Genomic DNA, 20,511 nt, shown 5'->3' with positions numbered 1-20,511 from the left:
CAGGTGCCTCTGGACCTCGTCTTTTTACCATTCATCAGATCGAAGGCAGCACTGATAACCTTCCCAAGGCTCACACCTGGTGGGTGCTGCAATCTTATCATATATATATATATACATATATATATATATTCTTGGGGAAAATGCCAGGGGCATATAAAAGGCCTCTTTATGTGGTATGCACCATGTGGCAAAGTATAGAAAAGAAGGGACATTCCATAGCTTGGAGAAAATGCCAAACAATACAAAATAAGGGACATTCAAAAAATCTCATGTGAATGCTGGACTACCCTTGTGTTATTAGGAGGAACCAAGTAATGCTCTAGACAAGTTCATACAAAGGGGTGCCAATTTCATTCATACAACTGCCTCTTCATAACCTCTTTGTTCAACCTCTTCGTTCAGCATTTTGCTGCAAACTCTACACTTGAAGGCCACAGACATCAATTGCCTAATTGTCCTTCCCGTCTTGATACCAGGCTTTGCAGTATCATCATCACATCTAGGAGGGTTGTTAGCATTATTCAAGGGCTTGATATCTCAAAATCTACTGGACCAGATAGAATCCCTGCAAGTGTTTTGAAGATGTTCCCCTGAACTGTCTTCTGTTCTCTCAAAACTGTATTGCTTGTGTCTGTCAAAGTCTGTGTTTCCACTTAGCTGGAAGCAGGCTCCTGTTGTCCGTCTTTAAAGGCTCTGGTGAGAAATCATATCCTGCTAACTATCGGCCAATTAATTAGCCTTCTGCCCATCATAAGCAAAGTGTTTCAATCTTTGATCAAACAACAGCTCATGACTCAACTGGAAACCCACAACCTCCTAACTAATGTCCAGTATGGCTTTTGACAGTCAAGGTCTTCTGGTGATGTTCTATCCCTCATCACTGAACATGTGAATCGGGCTTTGGATCATCGTGGTGAAGCCAGGGTTGTTGCTCTCAAGAAGGCCTTTGACAAAGTGTGGCACAAGGGCCTCATCCATAAAACGATATCGTACGGTATTTCTGGAAGACTGCTCGATATAATCTCCGATTTCCTTAAAAAATCGCCAAATCTTTGTGGTACATGAAGGACAGTCGTCCCCCGTCCATAATACTAATGCTGATGTTCCTCAGGGGTCTATGTTGGGTCCAATATTGTTGTTGTTGTTGTACATCAGTGATCTGCCTGATTGCATTCCTTCTCAGTTATGCATTTACGCAGATGACTCAACACTGTATACTACTTCTGCAGGAACCTTGTCTCCTATCCGTGATCATGCGAGTACCATTCTCAATCAGGATCTTGAGAGTGTGATAAACTGCGGAAAAGACTGGCTTGTTACTTCCAACCAAAACAAGACCCACTTGTTGTCTGTGTCCTTTTCAAGATCACCTTGTTTTCCAATCTTGTCTATGGATTCTTCGCCTTTCCAGAAACTTCCCGTTATCCGTCTGCTTGGAATGGATATCAGCTCAAACCTCAGCTGGGAAAAGTACATCTCTGGTATTGCTAAAAGAGCCTTCCAGCGCCTTGGCTGCTTATTTAGTGCTTGGCGAAACCTTTCTCAAGCTGCTTTTCTTCAACTATACAAGGCCACTATACGTCCTGTTATGGAGTATAACCACCTTTAGAGGCCATTTTTCCCCGCAAGCGGGGGTTGGCCTTTTTCGGGGACCGTGGTTGTTGTTGTTTTTTGGTCCCCTTTTTGAAGCAATGTTTTACGGCCGGATGCCCTTCCTGACGCCAACCCTTTTTGTCGCCTTTTTACGACAAACAGGGAATTACCAGTGAACTGGTACTCAATTTGCCGACCTCGGAAAGATGACAGGCTGAGTCAACCCCCTGGCGTTAATTCAGCGATTGACCGGGATTCGAACCCAGGATCCTAGGATCCTCAGCCCTCACCCTAGCCGCTTGCCCAACACCAGGGCTCCAGGGACCACCCAGGGAACACCAGGGACACCATGCAGGAACACCAGGGTTATGGAGTATCATTGCCATATTTGGGCTGGTGCCCCAGCCTGTCACCTATCTCTTCTTGACAGAATCCAGCGACGTGCTGCCATTCTGGTGAGACAGGAGTTGGCATCATCCCTGGAACCTCTCTCAGTCTGCCGCTCTGTTGCTTCCTTGAGCCTTTTCTATCGATATTATCATGGAATGTGCCCTGAGCGTCTTTCAAAGGTTGTTTGGTCCACCTGCACATATTTTCAGTCGCTCTACACGTTTGGCAGTTTTTTCCCATTCATACACTGTATCTGTCCCAAGGTGTAAGACTATGAGGTATTCTTGTAGTTTTTTTTCTCCATACTGCATCACTGGAACAGTTTACCTGCATCTTGCTTTCCCCTCTATGCTAACCTACCTCAATTCAAGAGGTATGTCAATACCACAAGAGGTATGTCAATACCTCCTTTCTGTCTAATATCTATGCTTTTTCCCCCCTTTGTGTAGCCCCACCTCGAGTGGCCTTTTAGGCTTTGTGGCAGGCAAAATACAACAACAACAACAACAACAGGCATTTTAAGGCCATTTTCCCCTGCTTGAGCGGGGGTTAGCCTTGCGGTCCCCATGTCAATCTTCTCCATTTTGCCCTATTTTCTGCATCTCTCCTTGTTAACCCCCTTGCCCGCATTTCTTCTTCCACCACCTTTAGCCAAGTCTTTCTCAGTCTTCCCCGTCCTCTACTTCATTCGACATTCATTTCCATCACTCTTCTCAACCAGTCACTTTCATCCTTCCTCAACACATGACCAAACCATCTCAACCTGATCCTCTTCACAGCATCAATCACAGGCTCTATTCCCATCATCTTTCACAATTCATCATTTGTCTTCCTCTCTCTCAACGATACTCCGCACATCCACCGAACCATTCGCATTTCCACCCTTTCCAGCCTTCGTTGCTGCTCTCTACGTTCATTACCCATGTCTCGCTCCCATAAATCACAACACTTCTCACACAAGCAGCATACACCTTTCCCTTCAGCTTCAACGACACTCCCCTCCTCGTCAGCACACCACTCAGTTCCTGCAACACCTTACCTTACAAAATCCCATTAAAAAAAAAAAATCTGCATGAATAAATAAATGGCATGTAGGATGTAGGAAGTCAGAGATTATATCGAGCAATCTTCCAGAAATACCGTATGATATCAGTTTATGGATGAGGCCCTTGTGCCACACTTTGTCAAAATGGGATTGCCTAAATGTAGGCACACTCGCCTTTGAGCCATGTAGCCGAGGTACTAATATAGAAGCAGCTGTAAACTGTCACCCTGGTGTTTTGCATGCAGCGTGTGCCATAGCTCAGATAGATGCCAGGTTGGGTGTCCCATCTGCTAACATTAGTTGGTGGATGTTAAAGATCCAAAGGTACCTTTCTTTTCATGAAAGGGAAGTGAGTTGTCGCTGGTACCCTGAACATCTTACAAATTCCTGCCTTTTTTTTTTTTTTTTTTTTTTTTTTTTTTTTTTTTTTTTTTTTTTTTTTTTTTTTTTTTTTTTTTTTTTTTTTTTTTTTTTTTTTTTTTTTTTTGTATACAAGATCGAGGCTCGTGAAAGAGCGAACATTAATCACACAGAAAGACAAACCGACACATAAAACATATAACATCGGGAGCGGTAGACAAGATGGGGAGAGAGGGGGAAGGACACAAACACAACATTTGAGAGCAGGGACCGAGAGACATGGAGACATCGAGAGATCTGAGAGAGGGCGAGGGCTTTGGGGGGGGGGGGGCATGGGAAGGGGGCAGTGGGAGAGGTATAAAACATATGGACACTGCCAGGACTTCCAGGAAAGAAGTTGGAATTTCAAACAAGGTGGATCTGGGGTGAATTAGCAGGGGTAGAAAAGATCAAGGTTTTGGATGGGGGAAGATAAGAGATGGTGGTGAACAGCTGTTTTAAAGACCTGGAGGGAGGAGTGGGATTGAAGGGAGTGAGGGAGTTTGTTCCAGAGGCGGGAGAAAAGAGGAATGAAAGAGTGAAGGTGAGCAGAGAGCCGAGATTTCGGCAGTTTAACCATCAGAGGGTTGCTGGCAGATCTTGTGCGACCTGTAGGAATATTTGGGGGACAGAGCACAGAGGCTGACGTCCTGGGTGGTTTTGCTGTCGTCTTCCGAGCAATCCCATCCATGCCCAGGAACTGTTTTGGTAGCACTGGTGCTTTGTCACTAGTATGGTACATTTGATTGATTATACTGTATTTCATCAATTCAATAAAAGAATAGATTCGAGAGATGACAACGATGTTTTAAATTTGATTATCGGTTTAGATTGGATATTATTAATGTTGATGTCTAATGCCAAAAGTTACGGATCCAATATTTTTAAGCGATTCTTTACCATTGAGAAATGGGGCAAAAAACGACATATAGCAGGATATCTCAAAAAGTTTTCGACGGACTCGGATGAACCTTGGTGGATGAGTCGGGTCGGTGACAAGAACAAACCGAATAGATTTTGGTTAAGGTCCGGATCCAGATCCTGCCTATTGGTAGGATACAAAACGTAAATGTTCAGCCTGGCAGAGGTATATGCTCTACCGAGTGATGTTATATTTTCCAATAGAAGGTTGTAATGCAAGTGTGGAGTTTTAAATTTTTTTTATCTTTTAGTAAATATTACTTTCTGGTCTTTTATATCGAATTTCCATTTGTTCCTCGCATCCTTTATCGTTGACTTGTCCCCAAAAGCTACCATTTTATCATGAGTGGTGTGACAGAAGACTACTTTGATGTTACCCCATTTAGCCTTTCCTTTCCAGGTGAAAGTTTTCATCTCCCAAATGTAATTTCTGAAAAATGCTTGCAATGCCAAAGCAAGGTGTGCCATGTTTGACACATTGTTATTTTCGCAGTTTCAATCGGATCGACCTTCCCCAGTACGAGTCGTATGATAAGCTGTATGAAAAGCTACTGACAGCCGTCGAGGAGACGTGTGGATTTGCCGTCGAGTGAGGACACACCTCCTCAACTGTGCGCTCTCTTCACTTATTCACTTCAGCCTGCCATTCTTCATTGTTGAGGAAGCCGAATTTAAGATCTTTATACCGACTAACTTTTATAATCCGCTGCCATTTTGAATCATTTTTACATCTAATATTGCTGTGATTTTTTCCCATTTACTTCCTTTTCTGACCTTGTTCTCTATATTTGTACAACTCCACTCCACCCACACCACATCTTGGTTTATAATTCATACACAAAGTGTGCACCACAGCCGGGTCCTGTGCCAGGCAGGTTCCTGAAAGACTTGGTTTATTTTTCAACCGTTTTAGGTGAATATCTTACCTGTCAGAAGCTCATCTTTTAAAATAACTATGCTTTCGTTTTAAATTTCTTCCCCGTCTCCTTCCCATTGTACCTGTATTGCCGTTTTTGGGAGCAGCAAGCTTCATATTTTACCATCCTTTCAAAGCTATAAACTAAAGCCATTTAATTTCTCAGAACGAGAGTATTGCCACCAAGTGGTATTATTCGTTTTTTCAATCTGTCAATCAGCAATACTGGTATTTAAGACATGGTTGCCATACTTTTTGGTCCCAAATCAGACACTCATCCCACTGGAGCACAATTAGACCCTAAAAACACTTCCTGACTTACCGGTGCCTTGTTCTTCAGCAGACTTACCTATCATCTTGTCGCTTTGCTCACTTTGATACATAGCAGTTAATGGCCATGTAGGTTCAAGGGCTACGGTTTGATGGTCATTTAGACTCGGTCATAGAACGTCCTCGGTCGAATGCGATCTATTTGGGAGAAAATGATCAAATTAAAACTTTTACATAACCCCATGCATTATTGGGGATTATTTTGCAATAAGAGTTTTAATCCATTGCTGAAGTGTGGAACAAGGGTCGTTTGAATGATAGTTTTATTGCATTCATTGAAACTTTTTTTTTAAACCACCGACTGATCTTTCAAATTGTAGCATATTGCATTGCAAGGAGGTGGCAGCTTTGGTTGGAGGGAGTTGTGAACCATAAACCAAAAAAACACAGCACTGTGGTCCGGATGGCGCCGACAGCTAGTGCAATGAAATCGGCTCTCTTGACGGTTTTGAATCGTTCCGCACAAACGATTCCGCCACTTTTCCACATTTTACCCGATGCAGTGGCAGTAGCAATAACAAATGGTTTGATTTCTCATGCAGTCGGTCTTATTCTCAAAAAGGAGGCCCTTTAAATATAACTTATTTAGTCCTTATTTAAAGTCCTCATTTGAACTCACCTCATTCAAGTGGCCTTTTTCAACACAACATGCACATACTATACAAAAATATCTGCCTGCAATATTACCCCTTTTGTTTTATACTGTACTTTTATTTCTCGACCACAGGAACTATATTTGGACTGTTAGTGTATAAGCGAGAGCCGTGCGAATTTTGTACATGGCTTTTGGTCTCCCAGCTGAGGACAAACATTTCGGGGCTTTGTATTTCAAACCTATTTTTTCTATAACTCTTGAGGCAAAGAAGCAGAAAAGGCCCGATTGTATGTGCGTGTATTTGTTACTTGAATGGTTTCTCTATTTGTTTCTTTTTAAAATATTAAAAGTTTTATTAAAGTGAGTATTTATAAATCTATCTCCTGTGGTTTTTTGTGATACTGACTGGTAGTTCTTTAACCCATTATGCCATCATTAAAAATAAGAGAAGCATCCACTCCTTAGAGAAGCACCAGAGGATGTGGGGGGTGAGGGGGGGGGTCCAATAACATTTTATTATCTTTGATTATTAATACTATAGCAGAGAACCCACCCTACAGCATGGAGCATGTTCCTCTGACACGGTCCCTTTATTCGGGCGGTGTATAGGCAACAGACCGCTGCCTCAATCCCTCCCGATAATAAAAATAACCTGGCTTGCGTACATGAAGCAAACTTACCCACCGCTTATGTACACATTTAATACATCGTGGTTCTATAGCTCGGATAATTCCAATTGCTCTCCCCAAAGGAAGACAATGCCAAGCTGTGCAGAATATATACATTTTTTCAAAACTTAATGGAATCAAACAAAACTACAGGAAACACCGTCAGGGTGCACTCATTAATCCCTTAGCGTCTCAGCTTCCTAGGTCAAATCCTTGGAGTAGATGAAACATACAGCATACTGTACAGTGCACACACATACTTCCCCTCCATTATATATCGATTTCATTTGGCTTTCTGTAATGTAACTAAAATTCCAACAGTTTGTCAAACTTTCGTCCACCAAAGTAAAACTCTAGTTTGCACAATCATAAGGGCTAGCCGGATAGCTTAGATGTATGTGAACTCACGTTTGAGATGTCTGGCATCGGGTGGAATCTCTACCCAGATTAATTGTCACCCCTGGTGTATCCTCTGTGGGATGATGCATCGATGTGTGCCCCATCTACTGGAAGTATGTTGAGCTTGCAGACCCGTCTGCTAAAACCAGTCGTCGACGGCCGTTAAATATCTCGGTGCACCTTGCGAAGAGGTGTTATCGCTGGCATTTAAACAAATTACAAATTCCTGCCACCTTCATTCGAATGTCAGGTGTGGTCAAGCTGGTTTCTTCTGCAGGCCAGCTGGAAAGACAAGCCAAAAACCGTCCCAGCACTGCCACCTCAAAAAAGCTGGAATAATTGGGGCTGTTGGAGTAGTGGTAGTAGTTGGCACAATACTATCTGCAAAATACAAATGTAGCCAAATCTAACGGTGAAGGTGAATGGAAATTATGTATTGGCAGGTAGTTGGAGAAGGTAACTCACTGACCCCCAGGAGTAGAATTATGAAACCACAATTTTACTTTATCATTATAGTCGATGAAGGCGAGCAGTACATTTACCTCCACCACCAAAGGTGGATGGAGGTTATGTTTTCACCCATGTCTGTGTGTATGTCTGTGCACAAGATATTTCAGAGTTGTGGACCGATTCTGACAATTTGTTGGAGAGGTAGCATATGTGACAAGAGTCGATTCGATTTTGGTGAAGATTCGAATCCGGTTCCGGACCAGAGAATTTAAAAGTGATTCTTCACCATTGAGAGATCGGGCCAAAACTGATACATAGCATATTTCAAAAAGTTGTGGACGGATTATGACTAAACTTGGTGGACGAGTTAGTTATTTGACAAGAACAAGTCGCTTAGATTTTGGTTCAGGTCCGAATCCAGATCCGGCCTATTGGTGGGATGAATGAATGAATGATCGTTTTAAGGCCATTTTCCCTGCTAGAGCGGGGGTTAGCCTTGTGGGCCCCCATGACGATCATGGTGGGATACAAAACATAAACTGTTCAGCCTGGTGGAGGTATGCGGTCTACCAAGTGCCGTTCTAGTGTTATCTGGATTAACTTTCTTGTACACATTGATGTATTGCCATGCATGCAAAGCACCAGGGCTACAGTTACAGCTCGTGTGACATTTGAACCCAGGCTAGACAGCCCAATTGCTGAACATAAAGACTGTTGACTGATATTTTAAAAAGCAAACTACCTGTGTACAAATGTGAGTGGATGACATACATCTGTGAAGACTCGTCACCAAAAAGTATTCTACTTTGCTGAAATGAAAAGTGAGAAATATTTTCCTTGAGGTTGGCGAGTCTTCCGCTAGATTAAGCAAGTGAAATAACATTTTCTTTTTCTCCAACTTTATTTAACAAATGAAATCTTCACCCAGATATCCCTGTGTTGAGATTGGTTAACTTGCCAGTTTCCATCAAGTAGTTCTCTCAACACTGAATAACAGAAAAAATGTTTCCTTTTAGACCACAACAACCTGCTAAAAGGTTACATGCAAAAGTGCTAGCAACAAACTTATGAATGTGTATATATAATATATATAAAGTATGATTACGTCTTCTTGAATTTCCTCCTCTTGGCAATGAATTCCACCATTTAAGTGGGCAGGCTAATCCGCTTCCCCTTCAGAACTGTAAAAGAGAAAACAATTGAATTTAAAAAGAAAACTTGTAACATTCCTTGGTTGGTCAAATGAGGTTGATTGTTTTAACCAGTTTGATACCAAAAAATGACAAAAGGCAAATTACAGCGAGTTTCATCTGATCGGTTTTTTTTCAAATCTTTTGAGTTTCAAACTCTGATCTCATGTTGCATATTCAAGTCAATAATGATGAGATGACACACAAAAGTTTTCTTTACATGATGGAGACTCGTGGAAGAGCAAGGTGATGAATGGTTGGGCACAAAAAGTAAGATAAATAGAACGTGAGCATGAAAAGAGAGCGGATGGGAGGAAACAGTAACCTGAAAGTAAGAGGGTTGGTTTGGGTCGGGTTAATGACGGGAGAAAGAATTGCAGGTAGGAATAGAGGATGACACGATGGTGCACCACTTGAAGGAAGCACATGATGGAATAGAGTTGGGATAGAATAGCCACAGGAAGGTCGTTCCACAGGAATTCAAGTTCTTTCATAAAAGTACAAGCAACGGCACCCAGTGTTGCCCACCCCACCGCTTATGTACATATTTCATACATCGTGGTTCTATAGCTCGGATAATTCCAGGCTAAAAGGCAGTGAGAACGATGTGGCTTGGCTAAAAGGCAGTGAGAAAGATAGGCTTGGCTAAAAGCCGGTGAGAAATATGTGGCTTGGCTAAAAGCCGGTGAGAAAGATAGGCTTGGCTAAAAGCCGGTGAGAAATATGTGGCTTGGCCAAAAGCCGGTGAGAAATATGTGGCTTGGCTAAAAGGCAGTGAGAAAGATAGGCTTGGCTAAAAGCCGGTGAGAAATATGTGGCTTGGCTAAAAGCCGGTGAGAAATATGTGGCTTGGCCAAAAGCCGGTGAGAAATATGTGGCTTGGCTAAAAGGCAGTGAGAAAGATAGGCTTGGCTAAAAGCCGGTGAGAAATATGTGGCTTGGCTAAAAGCCGGTGAGAAAGATGTGGCTTGGCTAAAAGGCGGTGAGAAAGATAGGCTTGGCTAAAAGCCGGTGAGAAATATGTGGCTTGGCTAAAAGCCGGTGAGAAATATGTGGCTTGGCCAAAAGCCGGTGAGAAATATGTGGCTTGGCTAAAAGGCGGTGAGAAATATGTGGCTTGACTAAAAGGCGGTGAGAAATATGTGGCTTGGCTAAAAGGCGGTGAGAAATATGTGGCTTGGCTAAAAGGCGGTGAGAAAGACGGGGCTTGGCTAAAAGGCGGTGAGAAATATGTGGCTTGGCTCAAAGGCGATGAGAAATATGTGGCTTGGCTAAAAGGCGGTGAGAAATATGTGGCTTGGCTAAAAGGCGGTGAGAAAGATGTGGCTTGGCTAAAAGGCGTTGAGAAAGATGTGGCTTGGCTAAAAGGCGGTGAGAAAGATGTGGCTTGGCTAAAAGGCGGTGAGAAAGATGTGGCTTGCCTAAAAGGTGGTGAGAAAGATGTGGCTTGCCTAAAAGGTGGTGAGAAAGATGTGGCTTGCCTAAAAGGCGGTGAGAAAGATGTGGCTTGGCTAAAAGGCGGTGAGAAAGACGGGGCTTGGCTAAAAGGCGGTGAGAAAGATGTGGCTTGGCTAAAAGGCGGTGAGAAAGACGTGGCTTGGCTAAAAGGCAGTGAGAAAGATGTGGCTTGGCTAAAAGGCGGTGAGAAAGATGTGGCTTGGCTAAAAGGCGATGAGAAAGATGGTGCTTGGCTAAAAGGCGGTGAGAAAGACGTGGATTGGCTAAAAGGCGGTGAGAAAGACGTGGCTTGGCTAAAAGGTGGTGAGAAAGATGTGGCTTGGCTAAAAGGCGGTGAGAGACGGTGCTTGGCTAAAAGGCGGTGAGAAAGACGGGGCTTGGCTAAAAGGCGGTGAGAAATATGTGGCTTGGCTAAAAGCCGGTGAGAAATATGTGGCTTGGCTAAAAGGAGGTGAGAAATATGTGGCTTGGCTAAAAGGCGGTGAGAAAGACGGGGCTTGGCTAAAAGGCGGTGAGAAAGACTGGGCTTCGCTAAAAGGCGGTGAGAAATATGTGGCTTGGCTACAAGGCGGTGAGAAAGATGTGGCTTGGCTAAAAGGCGGTGAGAAAGATGTGGCTTGGCTAAAAGGCGGTGAGAAAGATGTGGCTTGGCTAAAAGGCGGTGAGAAAGATGTGGCTTGCCTAAAAGGCGGTGAGAAAGAAGTGGCTTGCCTAAAAGGTGGTGAGCGAGATGTGGCTTGGCTAAAAGGCGGTGAGAAAGACGGGGCTTGGCTAAAAGGCGGTGAGAAAGACGTGGCTTGGCTAAAAGGCGGTGAGAAAGATGTGGCTTGGCTAAAAGGCGGTGAGAAAGACGGGGCTTAACTAAAAGGCGGTGAGAAAGATGTGGCTTGGCGAAAAGGCGGTGAAAGATGTGGCTTGGCTAAAAGGCGGTGAGAAAGACGGGGTTTGGCTAAAAGGCGGTGAGAAAGACGGGGCTTGGCTAAAAGGCGGTGAGAAAGATGTGGCTTGGCTAAAAGGCGGTGAGAAAGATGTGGCTTGGCTAAAAGGTGGTGAAAAAGATGGGGCTTGGCTAAAAGGCGGTGAGAAAGATGTGGCTTGGCTAAAAGGCGGTGCTTATGATGTTGGGGGAGAGAAGGGAAGGCGTGGTCTGTAGAATGGGCAGCGCATATGACCCACAGACACAAAGTCAGCTTATAATATTATACACAAGAAGGTACACGCACTTTAAAAAGTTACCTTGTAAAATTAAGAAGTTTGGAAATAATGAGCAATCAACTATAATCAAATTAAAGAGCAAGTACTGCATTTGAGTCATCAGTAAGAACCTGAATAAGCAAAGATAGTCCTCATGAGGAACCTTGATAGGATTTGGGTTTCAGCTGCTACCCCTCTACCCTCAAACCCATCCAGGTACAGCTAAGTGAGCCCTACAAAAAAAAACTTTTTTATTAGAATTCACTTGTCCCTATACAATGATAGATAAAGAAAGAGAAATCAAGAGCAAAATATAGATAAAGTGGAAAATGAACAAAAGCAAGAATTAGAATTAATAAAGAGAAATGTGAAAAAGCATGGTGTATTCCGTTAGCATGCAGCTCGCTGAGTGTGTTCCATTAGCATACAGCTTGTCATAAAGCCCCGTCCCAAGTTTCAGTTGAATATGTTAAAGGGTATGGATAAAAGTGCAGAAAACCACAAATGGGACGGATAGGCAGACAGACGTAGGGCAAACCTAAAGTCCCCTCTGTGTCGGGGAATAATAAAGGTAATGCTTATGGTAGAGAGCCAGGTTGTTCATTACAAACAGAATTTTCTTTCATAAAACTTAACCCATAAATATTGTTACGTTTGTGAGGGGTCGGTCATGAAATACCTTAGTCCAGCTAGAAGTGTATAGATTACCATGCTCCGAATGTCGAGATGAAGAAGAAGAAGAAACCCCATGTACCATAAGTAGGGATCCGTTAGACCGTATGTCGTGTAAGAGTGTATCTTTGTTCCCATGATGAGGGGTGGGGTTATGTTAATTAGTTAGCGATTAATGGTAAATCCCCTGTATGTAATTGCTTCTGTTATTTCCCCTTTGTTCCTCATGACAATGCAGCACACACACATAGCCAGACAATAGGCATGCATTATAACAATAAATAAAAGTAACCGGAACAGGACATTGGAAACTACAGCTGATACCACCGACCTGGTGATTACAAAGGCCGGCAAGTGGCGATGAGGCCACGCCCCGAAGAAGGATTGGTCAGGACGGCGATAAAGTGATGTGGTGGCGGCCGTTGATTTGACCACACGCGGACATAGTAGGGTGACGAAAGAGCCGAGAGAACAAAAGACTGTGTTCCGACATTTTCTGGCTCTTCTCTTTGGGTCCTGGCTTTGGTGGTGAACACTCGTGTCCCAACATTTTTTCTCTCTTTCCGGGCTGGCCTACATAGCAAATGGTCGATATTTACTTTCCCTTTCGCCAGCGACATTGAAAGGGAACAGTAACATTTTATAGCGCTCTTGCGCCAGGGACATTGGAGGTTTTGACGATCGTGAGGAGGGACGGTCGCGGCTTGGACTCTGGTGTGCTTGGCCATAGCTTTGTGACAGCTGAGGGCCGTGCCGAGTGAACCGGGGAGACGTCGGTGCTGGTGAAGCGGACAACGAAGACGAGTGCAGCTGGGTGGACGGGCTGCATGCTGAGGCCTGTTCCCGCGCACGGACTTCGCGCTAACCAGTGTGCTGTTCCCGCGCAAGGACGCGGGGGCTGTGACGATTCCCGACAGGGTTCAAGAGACGCTCAGAGCTAAGTACCTAAACAAACACGCTTTATTTTCACATATATTTTTCCCCTTGTGTGAAAACGGGTCAGTATGGGAGTATGGGAGCCCTCCATTTTGGATTTTATGTTGTAACATGCATTCTTTTGTTACCAGCATTTCTTTCAATAAAGCCGGTATTTTTGCATTTTTAATTCTGTGTCGGTTTGGATTGATTATCGTGGGGTCGAAGACGTCCAGTGGGGTCCGTGAAGGTAAGGGCTTCACTGCCCTCCCCCGCGCGTATCAACTCCGTCATATTTGGATTGAACGCCTTGGAGTGTTAAGCTCGTTCGGATTAAACGCCTTTCAATAAAGCCTTTGGTAATGTAGAGGTTGTTAGGGTTAGGGTTAGCACACATCGCCACTTGCCACATTTCTTTCAATAAAGCCGGTATTTTTGCATTTTTTATTCCGTGTCGGTTTGGATTGATTATTATCGCAGCGTCAAAGACGTCCAGTGGGGTCCGTGAAGGTAAGGGCTTCGCTGCCCTCCCCCCAGGCGTATTAAATTAACTCCGTCATATTTGGATTGAACGCCTTGGAGTGTTAAGCTCGTTCGGCTATCCGTTTCCTTGGAGGATATTAATCACTAGGAACGTGACAATATTGTACCTCACAAGCCTGTGATAATGACACCACACAAGAAGCGAGTCAATTACCTTTGGTAATGTAGAGGTAAAAGAAGTCACAGTAAAGGACGGTCTGAACTACACCAGCCACAATGGCGATCGGATCGTAGAATCCTTCATTGTAGTAGCGCCAGATCCAGTTGGCCAGGTACAGAGCACGGTAGAGACCCAGGGCAAACAGGTAATGGCTGGTGATTGTCTCTGCCTCACCAGTCTTGCTGATCATAAACAATTGTGGCAGGATAGCGACAGCCTCCAGATAGATAGAGAAGGTCCACAAAATCTGTGGGTTTGATAAGGGAATACAAATTATTAATTATTATTGGTATGCGAGCACCTCTATTAAGTGCATACGATTGGAATGAGAGTATGTATATAAAGGATTCCCGATAAGGAATGTGTTTTTTCTTTTTCTATAAAGCACGTACAACTCCCTGACTATAACCAAACCCATGCTGTACAAACACAAACTGTAAAGTTAAAAAAAATTCGTCAGGAATTCAGGACTTTCCTAGGTAGTTACCTCGAAGAGTGTGAAGTAATGGTTGACAAGTACCGCAAGACCTCCGAGGGGCACGATCAAAACCTCAATACGGAAGGTGTCATTTGCAGCATCGTAAGAGTTACTGAATGTTTGGTAGATGAGCCAGAGTGTTGCGATGGAGCAGGACAGGTAGACCACCTAGTGTATGAGAATAGACTTGGTCAACGTTTTGCAAATTATATCGCATTACTCATGCTTACCTCTGTGCTGTCAAGACTGGGTTTGAATTTCAGCCCAGTCATGAATTGTCATTCTGGCATTTTGTACGAAGGACTATTCATCAACGTGTGTGCCGTCCCTCGGATGGACGTTAAACTGGCTGTCTCTTCTGTGAGCATTCGTGAACATTAAATATCCCACAGTGTCCTTCGGGAAGAGTGCATATGCTATCACCACCACACTGGCCAAATTCCAGTCCTGCCTATCACTGGGAAGGCAAACCACACAATGCAATCCTTGCCACAGAGCAAAACAACAGAACTAATAAATATGAGTTCCTTACAAGGAACTTCAATGTTGGAGGCAGCCAACAATTAGGCTGATAAAGTCTCTGCAATGGTTGCCAACCTCGTGCTTGTCCGTGTTCTATCCTTTTTAAATGTTGAGCAAAGCAAGCAAGCAAGCAGCACGTACCATTGTCAAAGTCTTTGGCACGACTCGGCTGGGGTTCGAACCACAAATCTCCCAGACTTGTAGCACACTCTAATCATTATACCACCAAGTATGGTTGAATCACATTACTAAACACTTAACTCCTATTCCTTGGCAAAGTCAAACTTGCAGCCCTCTTCTGCAAAATTAAATCTTTTCCCACTTTTAAAAGAACTATGGTGACAAAACTGAAAAAATTCCATAATACAACAAGAAAGAGCAATGAGAGATTGCAGACCCTCGTGAGGATGTGTTTTTGGTGTTTTTTTTAAGGCTTTTGTGTCAAACAAATATGGCGGCTGAAGCACGTGACCACGTTTTCACAACCAATTTATCCATCGATGACGCTCAAGAAATTTCATCTTAATCGGATGAAGTTTTGTACTTGTCGAATTATGACGTCATTATGGAGGAACCTATGACAATCATTAACATATGTTATTCCCCATGCAGAGTTCTTTACAATGAGCTATGTCTCCTTTTTTTCTATGCAGTGCTTTCGCAGATATATGTTTTTAGGTTTTTCCAAGATGGCGCCCGTACCATGTGACCCATGATGTCATAATTTATCATTAAAGAAATTCTACAGGTGGAGGTGCACTTATGGTGAAAATTTCCTGTCAATCGGACCAACGGTTGCAGAGAAAATCATATTTATTCTGTGCGGACAAACAGACAAACAAACGGACTCAAATGCAATACCCTCTCCTCAGGCGAGGGTAACTCGAAAGTTCATCGAACACATTACCCCTCGTAGTGTTCAGTATATAATTCAATTGAAATAAGATAAAGATTTTAAAGGTCGTATTAAAAATTTCTGGAAGTTCAGCACCGTTGACGCAGCATCTTTTACACCACATTATTTAACACGTTACATTAATTATTTGTACCTGTTGTACATTTCCTTTATGACGTCCTTAAAAACAGTTCCTATTTGGAATGATTTTCAATTGTGTTTAACCGCCAGGCAGAGAGACAGAGTAAAAAAAGATTATCTCACTCCTCTCTACGCATGCGCGATGGGGATGAATTCAGAGCCAAAGTACTGTAACACGACAGGTTTTTTTTTCCGATTCATGTTCAAAACAAAACATTCAATCTAAATCAAGTTCTTCCTCGATCGTGAACTGACGTTTGTAGACACACGGACAGTGGACCGGCAGACAGACAGAAGTGAACCGATTGCTTAACCCCGCTTTTCGATTCACGTGCGTGGGGTAATAACATCACACTACACCACATCCTAATATATCTCGATTAATGCAAAACTGAAACTTTTAATGAAACCCCACAACACACAAGATAACATCAATCGATGCTAGGATAAATACATCTCCATGTGAATACGAACGCAGATTTGGAACAGTGCGGCACACAACACTTTTACCTTCATGCACGAGTTGTAGGGAGAGATGAAAACCGTGAAAAGATCCAGGTACCGAGTGATGAACACCAAGAGGAACAATATCTGACTTTTCCCTGAAATTCCTGAAAATAATGAAACACAAGGTCACAAAATTCCTTTCAACAAAGTTCTGGATGCTAAAAGAGCAAAGGAGTGTGCTTGGCTCCAACTATTGGCATGATCCGTTACCTAAATTATGCTGTTGTAGCCACGCGACCGGTATCACGACGGCCATTAACCGGCCACGGCCGCCAGGCGGGTCCGAGGCCCCAAACCAGGGTTCTAGGCCTTAAGTACCGATACCTTTTCAACGGGCATGAAGCTGACTGAGGGTTACGTGCTCGCACGGTGTGTCAGTCAGATGTATAACCGAGTGGCTGGTTATGACCATAATGTCCTTTACTAAGTGTGCTGAGCGCTTGAGCCTAGTGTTGGTTCAGCCGTTAGGGTGCTGGTTTGGGATCCTAGGTTCCTGAGTTCGAATCCCGGTCGATCGTTGAATTAACGCCAGGGGCGTTGACTCAGCCTGTCATCCTTCCGAGGTCGGCGTATTGAGTACCAGGTCACTGGTAATTGGGGCACTGCATCAGCGGCACAAACGTGCTTCCAGAGAAATGATGCAACCAGCAGCCACAGGCTGCATACAAAAACAACAACAACTGAGCGCTGGTCGTGTTACTTTTAAAGCCACAGTAAATCGTCAATAAGCGATACACAATAAACAACAAACAATTTCCCACCAAACTACCCACAATGCGGTCTCAAGCGATGCAGACTTCTTAACAATTCTTATATTAGGGCCTGTTCACTCTCTCGACAAGAACACGGTACAGGAATACAAATACAATGTCGAGAGGTCACTATCAAACCCAGAGGCCAGCTGTGCAGAAGTCCTGGGGGATATCAATGTTTCACAGCTGCGGCACACTCAGTTCTGCACACTCAGGTGTTCTCCTTCATTCTGCACAACAGCCGTTCCTCCAAACAGCTGCCTCTCTTCCAGTGTAACAGCCACTCTTTCTGCTTTCTCATCAATGGTCAACCGCCTCTCAGCATGAGCCGTCCGCCAATAGACAACCGCTGATCTGTCCTTGTGCCGGCCTGTGTGAGCTTCCGTGGTGAGGCCAATACAGCCTTTCTCAATGCAGATTCACCACACCTGCATATTGTCATGGCTTGAGCTGCAAAGCTCTCATGTGTGCTTTGTAAAGACATGTAAACAGAGGAAAATAACATTTAAAACGTTCAGCCTGACATTTGAATAGGGGAGGACAACAGTAGGGCAGGGAAAACAAAATCTTAATGTACATACGCAATTCATATCTATTACACAAATAGTACTTCACGCTTATCTAAATAAATGCTAAGAAAAACAAGTATCGTTATACAGTACTAAAGTTTTATTAACCCCTAAAGATCACTCCCACAACAATACTATTACCACTTCTTTTTCTTTAATGGCCCCCATTACTCCCACCTTATCGTAGGGTCGAAGGGGAACGATTTGGGCCCAGGTGCTTGACGAACTGACGGGCCAGGCTCGGCGTTGGACTGGAAGTGACAGGAAGTCGTATTTTTGTTGAGGTTGGTGGCGACAACTTGCCTCCTCTTCGTGAAAGACACCGTGGGATCTTTAACATCCACGAACTACGTAATGCTAGCAGACAGGACAGCCGGCTTAATGTCCATCCGAGGGGCGATACCTTGTCGGGCAACACCCTGCCTGTGAAGCACCAATCTATTAAAACAGTTTATGGTTGTGTTGGGAATTGAACCCAGTCCAAGGTCAAAGGTAAGTGTATTTATAACCGATACACCATCTTGTGGTAGCCTGGTGTTGGCTTCGCGGTTAGGGTGCCGGCTTGGGATCCTAGGATCCTGAGTTCGAATCCCGATCGATGGCTGAATTAACGCCAGGGGGGTTGACTCAGCCTGTCATCCTTCCGAGGTCGGCAAATTGAGTAGCAGCTTGCTGGGATGAATGATCACGGTGTGTACCCCGGTTTAGAATAGGTACACCGTATCCCTGCGCATCGTGAGAGCGTGACCAAGGGTTGGCGTCAGGAAGGGCATCCGGCCATAAAACACATTGCCTCAAACAGGGAACCATGATTGTGATGGGGCCCACAAGGCTAACCCCCGCTCTAGCGGGGAAAATGGCCTTAAAACGATCATTCATTCATTCATTCACACCATCTTGTGGTAAGGATGGTTTGATGTGGAAATATGATCACCTATATCTTGCGTTAAATATATGATCCGTCGTTCTAGTAATCGTATAATGCCATTAAACAAGGCAAACCAAACAACAACAACAAAAAAGGGAAAAAATAAAACAACAACATAAATATATATAATTATATTAGTGGGGTCACCCGTGGGAATACCACAGGCATGGACCTGTGTGACATTTCGACATATTGAGTTAGATGCTGCACCTGCACATTCAGATTCACAAAATGGTTACTGGCAATTTATCAGATGCACAAATGATGTAATCTACACAATGTATTTACTTCTGATAACATGTGAATGCATGTGCGTGCACACCCACACACACATATGTACACATACACATACACCTCGTTTTTTCATTTCTGTTCCTCACAATTCTGTCTCTCTCTAATTCACACACACATATATATACACACACAAACACATATATACACACACACAAACACATATATACACAAATACACACATATATACACAAACACACACACACACACACACACACACACACACACACACACACACACACACACACACACACACACACACACACACACACACACACACCAAAAAGTAAGTACAGTAGTACACCCCATGTAAAGTTTGGACTTTTTCAACATATTTCAACATACAGCTATTTGATCTTCATTTCAACAATATTGATAGATAAAGGTGATATAATATAACAAATATCATGAAACATTTACATTTGGTAGTCTATTGTATAATTTAAATAAACATAAATGCAAATTTCGCATGTGGAAAAAGTAAGTACACCCCTACATTTATCACTTCTTCAAATACCTAAAATTAGAATCAGGTGCAAATGATTAGAACATCGTTGGAGAGGATCTTGGAGGAACCTGTCTTATTTAAACCTCAGACATTTAGTTTGGTTTGCTCTTTGTTGTTGAAGTGTGCAGCGTCACCATGCCTCGATCAAAAGAGCTCTCCGAGGCCTTCAGAAAGAAGGTTATAGATGCCTACGAGTCTGGGAAGGGATTTAAAAAGATCTCCAAACAATTTGAAATCAATCATTCGACTGTCCGGAAGATCATCTACAGGTGGAGAAGATTCCAAACAACTTCCAACTTGTTCAGGCCAGGCCGCCCCAGCAAGTTCAGCCCGAGAGCAGATCGCAAGATGCTGAAAGAAGTCTCTAAGAACCCCAGAATGTCATCACGGGACCTACAGGTAGCTCTTACTACTGTTGATGTCAAAGTGCACGAGTCTACCATTAGAAAGAGGCTGCACAAATTTGATGTACATGGGAGGTGTGCCAGGAGGAAACCATTGCTGTCCAGAAAGAACATCATGGCAAGACTAAAGTTTGCCAATGAACACCAAGGTAAAGACCAGCACTTCTGGAACAATGTGCTCTGGACAGATGAGTCAAAGGTAGAGCTATTTGGCCACAGCACCGGAAGACATGTTTGGCGAAAACCAAAGACAGCATTTGACCACAAGAACCTGATACCAACTGTAAAGCATGGTGGTGGAAATATTATGGTTTGGGGCAGCTTTGCTGCATCAGGGCCTGGGCAGCTCACCATCATAGAATCCACTATGAATTCTTCATTGTACCAGAGGGTGCTTGAGGATAATGTGAGTCCATCTGTCGGAAAGTTGAAGCTCAACCGAAGGTGGACCTTGCAACATGACAATGACCCTAAACATACCAGTGAATCCACCAAGGAATGGCTGAAAAGAAAGAAATGGAGGGTTCTGGAATGGCCAAGTCAAAGCCCGGATCTAAATCCCATCGAGATGTTGTGGGGGATTTGAAACGAGCTGTGCATGCAAGAAACCCCTCAAAAATCGCACAGCTGAAAGAATTCTGCATGGAGGAGTGGGAAAAACTTTCTCCCAGTCGATGT

General features: G+C 43.6%; 2 protein-coding genes across 3 annotated transcripts in view; one reads left to right on the top strand and one right to left on the bottom strand.

Annotated features, from left to right (window-relative positions):
• The window catches only part of SMURF2 (SMAD specific E3 ubiquitin protein ligase 2), a 102,910-nt gene extending 96,346 nt beyond the window's left edge, over positions 1–6,564 (top strand). For both annotated transcript variants that reach the window (XM_078776163.1, XM_078776169.1), the window contains exons 18-19: positions 4–79; positions 4,842–6,564. In XM_078776163.1, the coding sequence (XP_078632289.1) occupies positions 4–79; positions 4,842–4,941 (176 nt within the window). In that variant the 3' untranslated portion in view covers positions 4,942–6,564. The remainder of the gene's footprint in view (positions 1–3; positions 80–4,841) is intronic.
• Positions 6,565–8,588: 2,024 nt separating this feature from the next.
• LOC137427541 (ER lumen protein-retaining receptor 2) overlaps positions 8,589–20,511 on the bottom strand; it is a 15,975-nt gene continuing 4,052 nt past the window's right edge. The window contains exons 2-6 of the mRNA XM_068117120.2: positions 16,385–16,485; positions 14,326–14,484; positions 13,833–14,085; positions 8,812–8,887; positions 8,589–8,692 (exon numbers count right to left, since the gene is read on the bottom strand). Of these exons, the coding sequence (XP_067973221.1) occupies positions 8,853–8,887; positions 13,833–14,085; positions 14,326–14,484; positions 16,385–16,485 (548 nt within the window). The 3' untranslated portion in view covers positions 8,589–8,692; positions 8,812–8,852. The remainder of the gene's footprint in view (positions 8,693–8,811; positions 8,888–13,832; positions 14,086–14,325; positions 14,485–16,384; positions 16,486–20,511) is intronic.

Source organism: Myxine glutinosa, chromosome 1, assembly GCF_964187855.1.
Source record: "Myxine glutinosa chromosome 1, kmMyxGlut1.1, whole genome shotgun sequence".
NCBI lineage: Eukaryota > Metazoa > Chordata > Myxini > Myxiniformes > Myxinidae > Myxine > Myxine glutinosa.
This window is presented reverse-complemented; position numbering and strand designations above follow the sequence as displayed.